Below are 18,748 nucleotides of genomic sequence, written 5' to 3'. Positions count from 1 at the left end.
AAGTGGACAACATTTCATGTACCTCTACCACGAGTCAAATCATTTGCAAGAGTTATAACTGTGGAAATATGCATTTGGTTGCTATGGGTAGCCATCTTGTATTTTAGGTGTCCAAGACCTCAGATAACCATGGAAACTAGCCTTGATTTTCATAGGTACATTGGTTCTAATTGATGACATTTCATTTGGTTTATAGTGGTTGCTATGACTGCCATCTGGATTTGGTGTGACTTGATTTAGCGAAGTTACACACCTTAATTGCTCTTCTAGATTAAATAGTTACCGAGATCTTGTCATTTCACCTGGTTAATGTGAATATTATATGGTTACTATGGGCGGCCATCTTAGATTGTGGGTGTCCTAGACATCAGACAACCGCGACACCCTCTTCATTCAATTAGACAGTCTTGATTTAGTAGGGATAGAGACCTCAATGACCCTTGTAGGTCAAGCAGATTCCGAATTATTGTCATTTCATCTGGCTAATATGATGATTATGGTTGCTCCGGGCGGCCATCTTGGATTTCATGTGTCCTAGACCTCAGACATCCATGAAACCCCTTCATTCACTCAGCCAGCCTTGATTTAGTGGGGCTATACACCTCAATGACCCTTGTAGGTCAGGCAGATTCCGAATTATTGTCATTTCACCTGGCTAATATGATGATTTATGGTTGCTATGGGCGGCCATCTTGGATTTCAGGTGTCCTGGACCTCACACATCCATGAAACCCCCTTCATTCACTCAGCCAGCCTTGATTTAGTGGGGATAGACACCTCAATGACCCTTGTAGGTCAGGCAGATTACGAATTATTGTCATATCATCTGGCTAATATGATGATTATGGTTGCTACGGGCGGCCATCTTGGATTCCAGGTGTCCTGGACCTCAGACATCCATGAAACCCCCTTCATTCAATCAGACAGCTTTGATTTAGTGGGGATAGACACCTCAATCACCCCTCTAGGTCAAGTAGTTTCAGAGTTATAGTCATTTTACCTGGTTCATAAGTACATTTTGGCGGCCATTTTGAAAAATGGCCATATACAGAGTTTGCCGGGTTTGGAATTTTCCACCTAGTAGAATTTGGAAGACCTATGCATACCCTACTCGAATCAACTTTCAAACTTTCCTCTTTGAAAATTGTATACGGGTCTGTAGGACAGGGCCAGGACTACAAAATATGTGTGTTAAAAGTGCCCAAAGCTTATATTTTTGACAAGCAAACTGTTTATCATAATGAAACATTCCGTTCACAATTGAAAATGTCACATCCACTTCTATAAATTGTAAACAATGTTTTAAAATGAACACTAACACAGGTTGATATGTTTCAATATATCCCATTTAATTCACTGAGTGTGTGAAAACTCTTTGAATCATTATTTTCTGAAACATACTCTGCTTTACAGTGTGTGGTTTCCGTTCACATTGACATCAGTCACATCCTAAATTGCACAAACATCAGAATCTTGAATTTGACCTGTGTTTTCAAACTGGCTGATATTATTTGTGAACATTACCCATATTATGACCTTCAAAGCTGTGCAATATCAGAGTCATTCATTGATTATTAAAATTGTTGAGTAAACTTTTTCATGTCAATTTCCCTTTTTTACCTCAAAAATTATATTAAAGTGGCCATAAATTTGTCATTACACAACAAAATTTGCCCAAATTTGGTCAGAAGGGAACCTATGACATACTCGTTTATTTTAAATATCTATGATATATGTATTGGACAGTCAAAGTATAATATACACTACTCAATATTGATCAAATTTGTTAAAAAATTACATAACATGAGATAATAAATCATAATTTTCTTCAAGAAGTAGCGAGATTTAAGCTGGGAAATGATATTTTTATGAAAATCTGGTCTTATTTGGAAAGGAAAACCCCTATTAAATTAAATTTAATCCATTTTGAAAATATCGAGTTTTTTTCACTAAAAGTGGCGCCTAACCGTGAAATGGGCCATTTATGTTTCCATAATTGGTCAAAACAAACATTTTTGCTACTTCCTTCACAGTGAAAATCATGTACATGGGGGAAATAAATCCATTACAATGAGCCGTTAGATTTTACGTATTGAACCCATAACTTTCCCTATGAATGTGGACTTTATTTTTTGCATTATTTGAACATTACAAATACTGCTAGCACAGGCACCTCTCTAAATGAAATAGCGTGTCAGGTCCACATTTTAGTGAGTGCGGAATTTCCAAAATATGGACCTTCCCAATCTCTTGCATGCAAAAGGTAGACTTCACCAGGGCTGTAAGAATGGACTGTTTGGTGCTATTTTGAACAGTACAACATGAGAAAGTAGTGCCTTTGTTAAATTTCTTTCTTATTGGACCTTCTTTTAAAATCTTAGCCATTTTTTACCCTGAAGAGTAGACCTTATTGTCAATTTGGAGGAAGTGTCACCCCACCCCACCGCGCGCTTGTTACCAGCCTGTGCAAGAATTAAATAGATTGATTCTTGCAAAGAGCGATGCATATTATATACTGATTGATTTGATTGTACCCGATGTTTTTTTGCAACTTTTGTAGAATCTGAATTTCAAAGATTAATCTTGACCAGGGTTATAGCCACGCTGGTCGGCGCCGGTCGAGGGTAACAAATTAAAAAATTTCCCCACAAATGATTTATTCATCATAAAAAGAGTAAAAAAAAAACAAAAAAAATGAGGGTACCGTACTATACCCCTCTAGCCTATTCCCTGATCCCTCAAGTTAAGCTAAAAAGTGCTATAATTGGATAGTAATTAGTCGGCACTCATGTTGTGCTAGCTATAACCCTGATCTTGACATTTGGAAAATGTAACAAGAACAGCACATTCTCATATTTTTTTTCCCCTTTTTTCATTCGAATTTCCTAGAATGGTGCCCACGGGGAAGGGCAATATGTATCGTATGCCGGTAGAGATATCAATCTGGGGGAATCCTGATAAATTGAAACCAGTGTCGGACAGACTGAGTCGCTATGGATATGTCCTCAAGTCAAATCTGGTGGAAGAAATGGGACCTGGTGGCAGTTCAGCACCTCCTGTATACCGCCCTCAAGCTGCAAAGGGCAAATCAGTGACCCTTACCCATGCTGAGGTTAGTTCATCTGGTATGACTTTAATTTAAAGATATGTAAGAATTTAGTAACTTTATTGGATGTGCAAAGTGTGGCACATTGAAATTTTAATATAATTTTCAAAATGTGTGGTGCTGTATCGATACAATTTACAAAGTGTGTTGTGAACAGGTGTTAGAAATCTTTTGTAAAGATAAGCATTTTGTTTCACTTCATATTTTCTTTTCATTACAAAATGACATTGTGAACACTTCTTGCAAATATTTATCAGAACCAGGGCTCAAGTGAGGGCAAAGGGCAGTTTGTCCCGAAAATGCCAAAATAGCACTCAAAAATAAAATTGCGGGGGCGATTTTTAACAGTAGCCCCGAAAGGACACTATTTTGAGGCTTGTGGCTCAAAATAAATGGGTATGTACTACTGAAATCGTGAAAGTAGCCCCAAAAAGTTTAATTATGAGAGCAATTTTTTCCTCGCAAAAAAAGCTGCTCTTTTGGATGTAGCATTGTGAATTTTATTGTATGGACCAGTGTAAAAATTGCCTCAGTAATAAAGAGCACATTTAACATATCCTGCAGCTAAAATCATTGTATCATGATGAGAGACATTTGGTGTAAGTTTTTGCCATATTATAGGCCTACATTAATTCTATGCATAAATTACTGTGAGCTTCATTTGCATTAATATAAATATGCATTAATTAGGGTTACTTTGCTTGCTTCCTTTAAAAAAATGGCCTACAAAATAAAAACTGGAACAAAAAGTAGACTATTCCAGTTGAAATCCACACACCCCGTATGGAAAAGATGATCTTAATTTTCCACACATGGAGTGTGAATTGCAAATTGGGTTATCTAAATGGGCGACTCCATTTCAAATCTTCACCCCCTGTGTGGAAGATTACGTACATGTCTTCCATAGGGGGTTATGGATTCCAGCTGGAATAGCCCAATAATTGCGATGGTTTAGATCTATATTAATAAATATCAATGTTGATTTGGGTTGCAGATGCAGAACAAGTTAGATTCATTGTTTGAAAACTTGAAGCAAGAAGCCAAGAACATTGAGCTAGAACCAGCTAAGGTATGTATAATTGGTTTTTAACTTTAAATAAGTAAGTACTCTGTTTTTTGTATTAATGAAGAGCTAATTATTTTGAGTGTTATCTTTCTATAACATGTATGCATTGCATACTGTCTAGAAATATTGTGTGCACTGTTGTATTTATTGAGCTACCGAGAAGTGCAGAACAGAAGTACCAAACACAGCCAGAATTTGTTATAAATATTCCTATACTGATCCCAGAGTACAAGTTTCTTGATTTAGTTTAAAATAAAAATTGATGAATGATTGGGGGAATTGAGAAAAAAGGGGGGGAAAGGAAATAAATGTTTCAAATGAAAGTAATTTTAATTTCCAGATTACCAAACTAGTAGTCCAGCATGGGAATTTCATAGTAAAATACCTGTAAAATATAAGTCATATCATATTTACTTCCAGGCTATCAAGACAAAACTATACCCTCACCAGAAGCAAGCCCTGCATTGGATGTGTGTCCGTGAGAACAACATGGAACTGCCTCATTTTTGGAAGGAAATCGGCGGCAACAAGTACCTGAATACGGTGACAAATTTCATCAGCCAAACAAAACCGCCCAGTGTCCATGGTGGAATTTTAGCCGATGAGATGGGGTTGGGAAAAACCTTGGAGGTCATCTCACTGATCCTAACAAATTTTCATGGTGGAAGACCATTGGCAGAACCAGGCACGGAACTTGTTAGAGATATAGACGAAGATGAGGTAGGATTTTGGATGTGGTGAATGGTCATCCAGGGATATAATTGCTGGTCTGAATTCACAAATCGATTTTTGTGCAGATTTTTGTAAAAAAAGATTTATGGGCATCAAAGTTGATTCAAACAGTAGATACGTATATTCATTTGCATGCAGAATCTAGAATTGATTACTGCACTGTGAGACGAAATTCTAACCCTGTAGTCTGTTACAAGGCCAATCTTGATTGTATTTGCACGTTGGGCACAAAGCATACCATAATTTATTTATTTATTTAAACATTCATTCATGCTACTAAGTATTAACTTTAACCACCAAAAGAAGTTTGAGATTTTATTGTGATAAACAATGTAAAAAATAAGCACCCCACCAAGAATAATTCATCACTGCCAGATGTGTTAAGTGCAGTAGCATGACAGAAGATCTGGACTTTCATTAGCCGTGCCTGATGATAAATGAAAATTTTATGCCAGGACTGTTGGCATTTGACAGGTGTAAATGTGTGTGGTAAGTTATAATAACATGACTGCTAGTTGCCCAGGTGTCAAGCTGTAAATGTGAGCCTTGTAAGTAAAACTGTTAAGCACAGTGCCAGAAGTGGGTAAGTGCAATAGCTGCCCTGTGAACATATGGCAATTTACAGTATATTGTACTCATCTACACATGGCAGCTATTGGACTTTCCCACTTCTAGCACTGAGCAGTCGAGTTATAAGCAACTACATTTTGGTCTTCTCTAGCCAATAAGCAAGTTGATCAAGAAGTTATTCCTGATTTTAGACCTTGCAAACACTTGCACTCAAACAGGAAAGAGACAGTTTCTTGACTGAACCCTTGGTGAAAACCAAAATGTGTATTTTGGTCAATCCTTCATGTAATTAAGCTAATCCTAGCCATAACTTAAGCCTAATCCTAACCCTAACCCTATAATTATTCCTAACCTTAAGCTCCTAATTTTGTGTAATATTACATGATGGAATAACCATATTTTGTTTTTTATTGTAGGATGAAGAATTTGATACGGAAGAAGAAGACATGGAGGAGGAGGATACCAAAGATGAAGATGAAGAGAGTGAGAAGAAGCTGAGTGGTGCAGCAGCATTTATGCAAAAAGATGACCCAGACTATGCACCTGTCATCAAGATTGACATACCGCCTGCAAAGATTGTCACAGATGTACCTGCTCCTGTTATAGAGATAACAACAAGCACAGACAGTCAGGTTGTTGATTTGACTCTGAGTGAAGAAGTAGATGGTAAAAAAGAGAAAAAAGTCCCTGCTGCTGGTGGTGTTGTGGACTTGACCAAGGAAGAAGACATGAAGGTGGAAGCAAAGCCAGTGCAAGTTGAGCCGGTCGCAGAATCAAGTTCTCGTAGACCAAGAAGGCAAGTTTATTACCTGCTATGAACACGATCTGGTCCATGGGGGCCAAAGGCGGCACATTTGAAACTGAGATAACTTTAGAACCAAGTTTGCTAGACCTTTGGTGTTTTCAGTATATGATAGCCTAATGTTACTACAATGTAATAATTATAGTAACTCAATTCTCAAAAATGCCTCCTTTGGCCCCCATGGAGCAGATCGTGTCACATATATTACCTGCTGTGAATACAATGTCAGGATTTGAGTGTTTTTGGTTAGAACTTGAGGGTAAACTATATGGGCATGTATCGCACTGAGTCACTTATGATGATAAAATGTTTGTATATCCAAAGTCATTGTGTTGTTAATTGTTTCTACGAATTGGAGAGCAAACATTTTTTATGTTCAATGAAACTGCTCCTTATTTTTGAAATTATATAGTAATAATTGTTGGTATTATTTTTTCTTGATGATAAATAGAGCTGCAAAGAAACCAGTAAGATATGACTACAGTGATGATTCAGAAATGGAAGAGCTCTTGATGGAAGCAAATGTCATTCCTAAAAAGAAAGGTAAACCTTGTGGTAATGTGTATATACTCCCAATTAAAATCAATTGCTGAGCTTGGGTTTATATGCCTAAAAATTAAATTACTCATAAGTAATCTTTGCAGTTTGCATTAGCATGATCAAAGGTGTATTGGGATGAAATTGCCAATAAAATGGAAGTGGATAGGACCACAAATGTAAAGGAAATCGATGCCGGCTTCAAAATAATTTGTATGATCTTGGCTGGAGGATAAAGATATTCACAAGTTGGATCGACCTTGCAAGTGAATTATATGCTCAAAAGTTTCAAAATATGGGAGCAGTGGGGGGAGGGAGTACTGCTTAGTCATGCAAATACAAACCAGCACTAAGAAAGTCGGGAAGGTAAGGGAGTCAAGCAAAACCCTACCATCAATGTTCAAAGCCACAAAGGAAATGGAGACAGGTAGTAGGTCTAGTGATTCATGCGCTGCATCCTTGATCCCTTGCTGGGGGCTGTTCCCCTTGGACCCCTGCAGAACGCTTTGCCTTCCGCTCAGGCCATCGCCTTCGGCTTACATTTTCTACGACTCAAACACTCATTTTCAAGAAATGAAAGAATAATCCATTTACATCCCTAATAAGGGTAATATTTGCTAATCAGCTAACAAATGGAAAGTCATCGTTGTGATGCAAATACTTTCTTTTTACATTTGTCAGCAAAATCAAGCAAACAAAGGAAAAGTAAAGAGGAGGAAGAACCATATAAACCACAGGAGGAAGAGATGGAGAAAAAGAAGAAAAGTAAAGGAAAGAAATCTAACAAAGGTGGAAAAGGAAAGAAGTCAGCAAATGCAAAGGAGACTGCTGCTCCAGGTAAAGATATGCATTCATATATTTTTTTTATTATACATTGTAGGGGTGTGTGTGTGTGGGGGGGGGTGTTTGCAGCAATAATTTACTAGTTAGTGCTCATCACACGCAAGACTTTTGTTAGTTAGTTTATTCTTTCTTTATTGAGGGTAACAACTTCAGTGACCAGCCCTGCTTTCCAAGTAGGCCCTCAGCCATGTTGTAGCCACTGAGTTGGATTACTTCGATCTTGCTTGAGGAGGGGCCACACCTTTTATGACTTGTCAAAAAGCAGGACTACATATTATTCATAAATACATTAATGGCTGCATGATTTTTGCCACTGCACGTCTTGATTAGAACTGATAACCTCACTTATCCAACTTCCTCAGATGTTTCCTACACAATGTTTTAGACACCGAATTGGACCACTTTGATCTTGCTTGGGGAAGGAGCCACACCTTTTATGACTTGTCAAAAAGCAGGCTGCATAGCAAGCTGCCGCAGCCTATCAAACCACATTCATAGATGTTAAATATACTTCTTGGGGTATAGTAGCTGACAGTTTGTTTGTCAATATAATCAAAGTTTTATGTAGTTTTGTTGATTTCAGGAAATGGGTCTGTATGGGAAAAGTTTATACAGGGATCCATTTCAGGAATGTAGTCAATATAACACATATGCATCTCTGTATCAAGCAGATGTGATCATTCTCTGTTTAAAGTATGAATTTTTCATTTTATCAAAGGTTTTGTTTATTTCTGAATATGTTCCTATTTCTTGATTAGGGATTAACATCATTCATTGTATCAAAATAATCCCAAACTCTGTATCATCTGATGTTCCTTTGAAGTATTTATCACATAACTATGTTCTGTACAGCTTTACCTACACTGGCTATGCCTGAAGATAGTACACCTGTTGATATCCCACCTGCAACATCTAAAGGTAAAAGCAAGAAAGCCAAAGCACCTAAGGCAGCCAAAACAGCCAAAGCAGCTCCACCTAATCCAAGCGTAACTGCTGTCCCTGGTATCAATGCAACCAATGCCTCTGGACCAAGACCAACTCTAATAGTCTGCCCGCTCAGTGTAATGAGTAATTGGATGGTGAGTTTTATGTGGGGAGTTATATGATAACAGTAGATTGAATAAATTACAGGCAATAGCAAGTACTGTAAAGCATAAAGCATTAAATAGGAAGCATGCAACATTGTAAACAAAAGGATAGCAAAGATTTAAGCCACTTTTCGCTTAAATCTATGATTTCGGAAGTGATTTCCAAATCAAGAAACCCTCTTTCTATGTTTCTTGGATGAGACAATGTTAGAGGATCAGGATCATTCTGAATACCTGCACAAATATTTTGTTCTTTTTGCCTCGCTGGCTCATTAGCTCAGTTGGTAGAGCACTGGACTGGTAAATAAAGGTCCCAGGTTTGAATCCTGGATGCTCAGTGGGATTTTTTTGAAAGTTTTTCACTGGCTATCATTTGTGTTGTGTGGTGAGAAGTTATATTACAACCAAGCTTTTTAAATGTTTTGATATATGCTCTGTAACACTTTGTAAGCTAGTCAGTGAGATTTTAAATTTAATTCCAAGAATCCACACTAGAATTTTACGAGTTGCATTCTAAACTCTCAGGTTTGATAGCAATACAAAATATAATTATATTAATTTGATCCAAATTTCCTAAGACTAGTTTGTATTTTTTAGAAGATAAATTCATTTGCATAATTGGTGTTGTTTTTTTGGTCCATTTGCTATTTTTTTTAAATTTATTTTCAATCTGTTTGGGGGCTTTTCAGGCCAAATATACTCGCTTTTTGACCAGCTTCAGGTTTTTGAATGGTACTGTGTGGCATAATATAATATCATACTATCTTAGATGACTTGTCTCTGCAGGATAATATAATATATATTTCTTCAAACAATCAACAACAAAAGCATGCACAATTATTAACCTACAAAAGACGAACAGTGTCTAACACAATTCAACTTTTAATTAAAAAATCTTTGCCTTGTATATGCAGGATCAATTTGAAGAGCATGTGAGTGCTTATGTGAAGCTGAATATATACAGCTATTATGGGAATGAGCGCACCAAGGACCCTCAGGTTCTATCAGCACAAGATGTAGTCCTTACTACATACAATACTCTAGCAGCTGACTACAAAGCTAAAAAGGTGAGTAACTAACATGGGATACCATGAAGATGTGATGTAAGATAACAATGTATTCATAATTCTTTTATTGATTATGGGGACTATAGTTTGATCAGCTCGTAATCGGCGGGAATTGTTAGGCTTTTACCACTACGCCAAAAAGTAGACCCATGTTTAGAGTGATATAGTTGACCTATCTGGTCTATATTGTGCGTGTTTAAATATAGTAGACAAAGTATAGGACTTGAATTAATAATCCGTGTTACTTCTGGTGAGATGCCACAAGACAATTCTCGAAATAAAATATATTGATATTAATCCACGGTGTTATAAGGCCCGCCGATTATGAGCTGATCAAAGTATATTTGATTCCTGTCTGTCTTGATAATTTTACCCAGTGCATTTCAAATTTCCCAACTCTGTATAAACATGTACTTAAAATTGGCGGCATTAAGGATACGATACATGATTTACCGACAAGTGACTCATTTCGGAATGCGATCATAATTTTGAAGAAGAAAAAAGTTTCCACAGGCTTCGTCGGGACTCGAACCAGCGATTCTAAACTTCCTTCGATTACGCGTCTAGCGCTTTACCGCTCGCCACCGTGGCAGTTGAGCGGAGGAGTGTGATGATAAAAGATAAATCTCATAATGCCATCTTTAGCCTTTTGTTTACTAAAAAAGACGCGTTTTGTAAAGATAGATTAGCCGTTTTATGCATAAATAGCACGAACGTTTGGGAAAGGTTTCAAACAAATAATAAAGACACTGATGTGATGATGAAATTGCGTAAGTCGGGAATTATCTGCGTCGCAATGTTTTGTTTTGGTTTTAGGAATGTGACCTTAAAATTTACGACTTCATAACATTATCATTCGAAATCAACAAAAGATATTTCAACAATATAAGTCCTCATTCTTTCTCTAGAATGTTTTGTACATGTATGTGAAATAGCTTCAACAATGGTTCGCTGCATAATGGTAAAAATAGCCTTGACCTAAAAAAGGGCGAGAGGTACCATATTTACGGATTCAGGCTAAATTTAAAATTGATATAAAACGTTTGTTTTTTGATCGATTACAAAAATTAATTTTTGTCGTATAAAGAAATTGTATCTGGTGTGAATTACACTACATTTTTTGGCTCTTAGCGGAGCTAGTGAGCCTTAGTCATTGTAGTCAGTGAGGACTGTATTTTTGCTACAAATTTTGGCCACTTGCGTTCTTGCTTTTTATGCTAAGGTTTCTTTTGTTAATGATATTTGGCTTTGAAATTACATTCCAAGGTTTGCTTAGTTATTTAGCAATCGATTGCACTCCTTTAGAAGTGAATTTGGGGTGGGGAAAGTACTTATTTTGAAGTGAGAAAAGTCAAAAGTCGTCATGAGAAACAAGTCATTTCTATCGTTTTGCTTGGTTCCCTGTATGCGCTAGAGATTATTTTGGTCTGAGTAATTTAAGTTGTGAGATCATGGCGGGGAATTGACGGATTGCACTATTTTTCTTTGGGAAAGTGACCTTTTATCATGAATTTTTGCGGTGATCTCACATGGATAGAAACGTGATTGGATGATTCCTTTGTCCAGATTGTTTATTGAGTTCTCGGGAGTTTTGTTACCATGGGACAACACTTCAAAATATTTAGAGACCAGCGGCGTAGTAATTTAATTAAATGAACGCTAAATAACCAGGGTTGCCAAAAAAATTCAGCCCGAATCGCAGGTCAAATAATCGAAAAGTCGCCCAATTTTTTTCTTTACCCTTTGTATTCTATGGGGCAGGAAATTGTCCCGGGGAAAATCTTCAAAAGTCGCCTAATTGGGTTACCTAATCGCGGGTTTGACAACCCTGAAAACAACGTCTCGACAGCGAAGGTCACATCTGGCTATTCATTATCATTGTTTGTCTGGCACGCTTTCTACAGCGTGGGTTGGGAATTCTGAAAATCTGTAAAAATTACAATTTTGCGGAATATAGGGTGGGTTTCTAAAAAGCGTGTGAGCAATATATAATTATAAAGCGTAGGGGTAACGCTACCAATTGAAAAAAAAATATAATAAAGTAATTTGATGATCTGTTGAAAAACATTCATATTTTCTTCATAAATCTGGAAAGAAAATGTCAAAAATTAATTTGCTGATGTTTTCAATTCATACGACGTCACCTGTAGTAGAATCGACGCCCGTGAGTTTTATGAATGAATATAATTTTCAGTCTCTACATCAGCCGCTTTGGCCCGCTTCGCTCACACTAGAAGTGGAGCGATCCGAACCACAGCGGCCGTGTAGAGAGTATAGACTGACGATTCATGTATTCAGGATCTCACAGGTATCTCAGCCTTTTGCCCATTTGCCCATGTGTTACTTTATGATAAACAATCTGAAGTCGTATCTTTTCGATGCAGTTGCAGTGATGCAGTTTTGCCAACATTTAATTTAATATGTCGCAAATGTTTCAGATGAATAAGAAAATCATGAGTGTTTGATAGATGAGGATAAATTCTGCATCAATTCGGATTCTGAAATGGATTGATGGCGCAGATAATGATAAAATGGACCCGAAGTGACTGTATGAAACGCCGATGTTCAGTCTTCCGAATTTGATAAAGTAATGCTGTAAACAATCTAAAGTCGTATCTGTTCGAAAGATGATTGCAGTTTTGCCAATATTATGTCGCAAATGTTTCAGATGAATAAGAAAATCATGAGTGTTTGATAGATGAGGATAAATTCTGCATCAATTTGGATTCTGAAATGGATTGATGGCGCAGATAGTGATAAAATGGACCCGGAAGTGGGTGTAGAGAGCGGCGATAGCGCCGATGTTCAGTCTTCCGAATTTGATAAAGTAATGCTGTAAGCTTTGGTCACAAACACTGCATAAGGGTGGGGGTTCAATTTTTGATAAAAGGGTGTCTGTCTAAAAGTGTGGGGAAATATAAATGGAGGGTTTTGACCCCTGACAAACGTTCGAAATTTGTAGCTGCTACAACTGATCATCACTATTTAATTCACTAGAATCTGTTTGTTTGTCTGTGTCTGCCTCTTCTCTCAGAGACTAGTGCAGTAGTAGCTCGTTCACGTAGTGATTCCGTTGTCCCACTGGCCTACAAAACTTAGATTGCATGGCGATCGGAGTGTTATCGTCAGAGCACTAGCATAGTAGGGGAAGCATGTTCCTCAAACTTGGTGGGTGGATGCATCTTTAGTACAACAAGTCACACATACAATATTTTCTCAATCCTTTCTGGGTATGACTGATTTTGTTACCGTAAAATTTGTGTCAATTCCCGATATCACATAATAGTACCGTACACTATAAATGCACCACATTTTGTAGGCTCCAATTGCTGATTACATAAATGAGAACAACTGGTAACCAGCGGCACTGTGCAGTACCGGTCTGTTATTCAATTGCGTTGTGTGTGGGTTATGTGTATTTTATGTGTAAAATGCCTATCTTGGTGATGATCCACCCAAAAACAAAATCATCGTATAGATCCCTGGTACTAGGTGCATCTTGACCCCAGCATAAGTTTGTATTGGTTAGTGGGTCAAGGTCACCTGAGGTCATCCAGGGGTCATCTGAGGTCAAATTTGCAAAAACTGTTGTAGGGGCATGAAACCGTGGGTACAGTCAACATTTGGAGTCAAATTTCGGGAAGGTCATCCGGGTCACCCAGGGGTCATCTGAGGTCAAATTACTAAAAACTTCGTATGGGCATGAAACTTGGTGGGTACAGTCAACATTTAAAGTCAAATTTTGGGAAGATACTAAAAATTGCCGTAAGGGCATGAAACTAGGTGGGTACAGTCAACATTTGGAGTCAAATTTTGGGAAGGTCATTTTGAGGTCATCCGGGGTCACCTGAGGTCAAATTACTAAAACTGTCGTATGGACATGAAACTTGGTGGGTACAGTCAACATTTGGAATCAACATTTTGGGAAGGTCATTTTGGGGTCACCCAGGGGTCATCTGAGGTCATATTACTAAAAACTGTTGTATGAACATGAAACTGGATACAGTCAACATTTGGAGCCAAATTTTGTGGGGTCGCATGTTCCTCGAACTTGGTGGGTGCATCTTGACCCCAGGCAGAACAAGTTTGTATTGGTTAGTGGGTCAAGGTCACCTGAGGTCATCCAGGGTCATCTGAGGTCAAATTAGCAAAAACTGTCATATGGGCATGAAACTTGGTGGGTACAGTCAACATTTGGAGTCAAATTTTTGGAAGGTCATTTCAGGGTCAACCGGTGTCACCCAGGGGTCATCTGAGGTAAAATTGCTAAAAATGTCGTATGGGCATTGGTGGGCACGGCCAACATTTGGAGCCTAATTTTGTAGGGTCGCACAGAACAAGTTTGTATTGGATAGTGGGTCAACGGTCACCAGAGGTCATCCAGGGGTCATCTGAAGTCAAATTAGCAAAAACTGTCGTATGGGCATGAAACTTGGTGGGTACAGTCAACATTTAGAACCAAATTTTGGAAGCTCATTTCGAGTCAGCCAGGGGTCACCTGAGGTCAAATTACTAAAACTGTCGTATGGGCATGAAACTTGGTGGGTACAGTCAACATTTGAAGTCAAATTTTAAAAGGTCATTTCGGGTCATCTGAGGTCACCATTTAGAGCAAAATTTTTGGGAGGTCATTTCGGGTCGTCTGAGGTCAATTTAGATGAATTCTAATAGTTGCCAAGGCTTTCTATAGTTGTTGAAAGCTTCAAATACTAAAAAAAGGGGATTTTAAAATTTTGCAGAACAAATTATTCTTGCTGGTTCAGTAGTAATTTGCACAATAATGAATTATTTTCAGATTTTGCAACTAATAGTAATGCGACAAAAAATAATAATGCGGAGGAGGAAGATTGACCACATAGCGAGTTTCAAGGACCGTATTGAATATTTGTGGGAATTTTTCAAACTGAAGGTTTAAAAAATTGACCGACCTACCAACCTGTTAGCATTCGACTCCAAGAACAATTGCTTTCCCACAAAAAAGCGTGAGAGCCACAGCGCCATTGGTGCTCTTGTTATTCCTAGGGCTCTTTGACTTCTTCAAATAATTTTTTTAATGATAGAGTGAATCCCCTGGCCCTCTATAATTACGCACAAAAGATCAACCCCCCTTAACAAAATCATCCAACCCAAACTTCCAAGCCCACAAAGTAAAATATAATAGTGCACCCTGTATGTATTGTGTTTGTTATTGTATAAAACATTGACAAATGAACTGTTTATTTTACAGGAGAATAGTGCACTTCATAAAGTAAAGTGGCTCCGCGTTGTCCTAGATGAAGCTCACACCATCGCAATCCAGCTGCTCTTCAAACTAAAGCAGTGTTAGCTATAACTACTGTAAGGAAATGGGCTCTTACTGGTGAGTTGCAAAATTGAAAATTTACTAAAGTGAACCAAAGTTATGGAGTTCTATACTTGACATGTTATAGCAAGCCTTTACTTAATCAGTGTGCAATGTGTCCTAATGGGTTATTCCAATTTAAATCCATATACCCCCTATTGAAGATATGACCTTAATATCCTACACAGGGAGTGTGAATTTCAAATGGGCTACCTGAATGGGCGACTCCATCTGAAATCTATATCCCTTGTGTGGGAGATTAAGGTTGTGTCTTTCTTAAGGGGTGTATGGATTTCAATTGGAATAGCCCAATGTATGTGCACATTTGTTAATTGCTAGAATAAGTCATGATAACTTATGAGCTGTGTAAATGTGTATTCAGTAGAAGATAGCTTTATTTTTCTTTTAGTTTCAAGTATGTTCAGTAGGTGAGTTTCTTCAACTCCTCTAGCACATTTGATCTTAGAAAGAATATTTACATGGACATTGAATCTCTCACCATTGTACCCCATACAAACACCAAGAAGAACAATGTACTTGGAAAATACCAAGAACAATGTGCTTGGACGGACTCAATATATTGGCAAATTCAATATGGCAGCATGACTAGATTAATTTACAATTTCAGGTAACACAATAGGAATAAATTTCTCTACAAAATGGGCTCTATTCATATGGTTCTGCCTACCTTACGAAGCGACTCAAATTTTCAAAGTAATGTTTTCCTGAAAGACGAACAAACACGCAAGTAAACAAACAAAAGAAATATATTGGTGACTATTGGATTTTCGAGCTACTAGACAAAACAGGGAAGATTATAAACTTTGTTTACCCCATGTGTGCACATCGGCATGATATCATATGACGACATTTTGGGTCTGCCCCAAAGGCTTTTGGGATTTCCAAAATGGTGCATTGGATAAATAAATCATCCAACCTTTGGATGGGACGTTAAGCTGTCTTTCCTGGCACAGAGAGCACACCTGTAGGCCTATATGCTGTATATATATGTATGTATTACCGAAAATCTTATTAATCACATTGTCTGTCTTCTAGGTACACCTATTCAGAACAGTGTGAAGGATTTGTGGGCATTGATGGCTTTCATTAAGCTGGAACCATTTGCTACAGATAAGCAGTGGTGGATGAGAACTATAGCAAGGCCAATTGGCAATGGTGATAAGACTGCTCTGGAGTAAGTAGGCTTGACATATGATGTGATCTGTGAAAACCTTTCACATGTCGCATTATCCTAGTTTTTTTTTAAGATAAGGCCATCTTAATTAAATCCTGTGTCTCAAAGCTGCCGTGCGCGTTAGTAAAATGGTGCGCGATTTCTCTTTGAAAATCAAGAAATTCATTTTTTTTTACAATAAACAATAAACGGAATTTATATAGCGCCTTAGCATAAGTATGAACAAAGCGCTTTTTATCTCTTTATTTTTTTTTTAACAAAAAGGTGAAAATAAAACTCAACATTCGTATTTGATTTCAACTTGTCAATTTTTTCGCAAACTTTTGACACAAATATAATAAAAGAGAAGAAGAATAGTTTGTAGCAGTGACGTTTTTGTTTGCTATTCCAACATTTGCAACATTGGATATTTTTTACACAAAATGCTTGTCCGAAATCCTGTACTGACACATAAAAAAATTAAAATTAAAAAAAAAATACAGGAAAAAACACCGCATTCCGCATTAGGTTTTCAATTTCTGACAAGCTTTGAGACACAGAATTTAATTAAGATGGCCCAATAAAAGCTAAACCTCTTAACTACTTTTTTCAATTCTTTAACGATAACTTTTAATGTTGAAATAACATGTACAAAATGAAAACACTTCTAAAATTCCATGTTTTTTGTCTAAAAATGTCATCATCTAAAGGGTTTTCACAGATCACATCAAATATTGTAAAAGTTATAGCATCTTACTTGTATGCAGTGTGTCATTAATGCCTGTCAAATAGTGGAACTATGTAAGCAAGGATGAGATTCTTTCTCCGATTAGAGAAAATCCACCTTTTTGAGGCTTTTCTTCTCTGTACAAAAGTATCATAGGAGATTCATTTTCCTCCTTTTTGGTGTTTTTCCTCTTTTTTGATTGAACCTCCGTGTCATGCCTGGTAAGTTAGTTGTTGATTCCAAATGAGCCCAGAAGTCAAGTTTAATTTCCTTTTGATCTTTGTGCACAGCCGTCTTGCCAGCTTGATGGATGCGATAGCACTACGCCGGACCAAGACACAGAAAGTCAAAGGCAGACGAATGGTAGACTTGCCAGAGAAGACGGTTGTTTTAACCAAATTGGAGTTGAAGGGAGAGGAGAGACAACTGTATGAAAGTATGGCAAAGGAGGGACGATTGACTATTGGCAAGTAAGTAAGCTATTTGGAATACCGTAAAATTTTGATAGTTAGCATAATGTGCTTACTATCAAGCGCTTTTGAAAATATGAAATTGTACCGTAGTCCAGAGCTTTACCAACTGAGCTAATGGGGTTGAGACACAAATTTGCAGGTTGACTATGTGTATCAATGATTTGCTCAAAGCCCTTTACACTTTTGTGGATGGGTCTCTTCATGTTTGCATGTTTTAAAAGTGCTCGATAGTAAGCACATATGTGTACATCCATCAAAAGGATGCACTTGTCGGCTGCTACATGTGTCTCATTTCACATAATAACTGGGAATAAATACCAGACTCATTTCAAGTGGGGGTCAATTTATATCATCCCCAAGTCACATAGCTTATTATTGATACAGAGAACATTCCATAACCTTGTCACTTGGGGATGATTTGAAGTGATCTCCACTTGAGATGAGTCTGGTTTTTACTCCTAGCTATTATGTGAAATGAGGCACATGTAGCAGCCGACAAGTGCATCGTTTTGATATGGATGTACACATATGCTAACTATCAAGTTTTTACGGTATACCAAATGTTAAAACAAGCAACTAGACAAAGTAGCTGAAAAAAGATGTTTTATATTATTTTAGTGGATGAATTGTCTCAAATCTTGATGATGCAAAAAATTTCAATTATTCAACTTTGGTATTTGCCTGTTAATGTCAGGTACAGTTAGAGAGCTTTCACAATGGACCAAATGTTAAAACAAGCAACTAGACAAATTAGCTGAAAAAAGATGTTTTATATTGGGGCCCCTTATGTCGTGGTAGACAGTGATCATTGTATCTCATTTTGATCATTGTATATCATTTCCCCATTTATTCAGGTATTTCCGCAGCGGTACTCTGCTTGCTAACTACGGTGATGTATTAGCCATCTTGCTTCGTCTTAGACAACTCTGTTGTCATCCTTCACTAGTAGCTGCTGCTGCAGCTGCTATGGCTGCTAAGGGTAAGTCATTTGTGCAGGTAAATTTGTGAATATTTTCAGTCATCCAGGTAGATTAACATAATAAAATGAATGTTAAATCTGTTCATCTGGACTTACTATTTTGATAGTGACAGTATCGCGTCTCATTCAAGATGCATCATCAAGCTGACTGATCAGATGATGAACCATTGACCTGTGACACACTTGATGGTATGACGTAATTGGAGAGTACTTAGTGCTCGATAGAAAACATAAGTGGTTTGA

At 37.5% G+C, this 18,748-nt stretch overlaps 1 protein-coding gene across 1 annotated transcript in view; it reads left to right on the top strand.

Annotated features, from left to right (window-relative positions):
• The window catches only part of LOC140151299 (helicase-like transcription factor), a 52,866-nt gene that overhangs the window by 21,937 nt on the left and 12,181 nt on the right, over positions 1 to 18,748 (top strand). The window contains 13 exon segments of the mRNA XM_072173582.1: positions 2,890 to 3,112; positions 4,101 to 4,175; positions 4,593 to 4,892; positions 5,891 to 6,270; positions 6,728 to 6,819; positions 7,495 to 7,650; positions 8,509 to 8,735; positions 9,659 to 9,811; positions 15,039 to 15,096; positions 15,099 to 15,170; positions 16,209 to 16,347; positions 17,344 to 17,523; positions 18,381 to 18,505. Of these exon segments, the coding sequence (XP_072029683.1) occupies positions 2,890 to 3,112; positions 4,101 to 4,175; positions 4,593 to 4,892; positions 5,891 to 6,270; positions 6,728 to 6,819; positions 7,495 to 7,650; positions 8,509 to 8,735; positions 9,659 to 9,811; positions 15,039 to 15,096; positions 15,099 to 15,170; positions 16,209 to 16,347; positions 17,344 to 17,523; positions 18,381 to 18,505 (2,180 nt within the window).

This window comes from Amphiura filiformis, chromosome 4, assembly GCF_039555335.1.
Source record: "Amphiura filiformis chromosome 4, Afil_fr2py, whole genome shotgun sequence".
Classification (NCBI taxonomy): Eukaryota; Metazoa; Echinodermata; class Ophiuroidea; order Amphilepidida; family Amphiuridae; genus Amphiura; species Amphiura filiformis.
The sequence above is the reverse complement of the archived record's forward strand: the minus strand, read 5'-3'. Positions and strand labels throughout refer to the sequence as shown.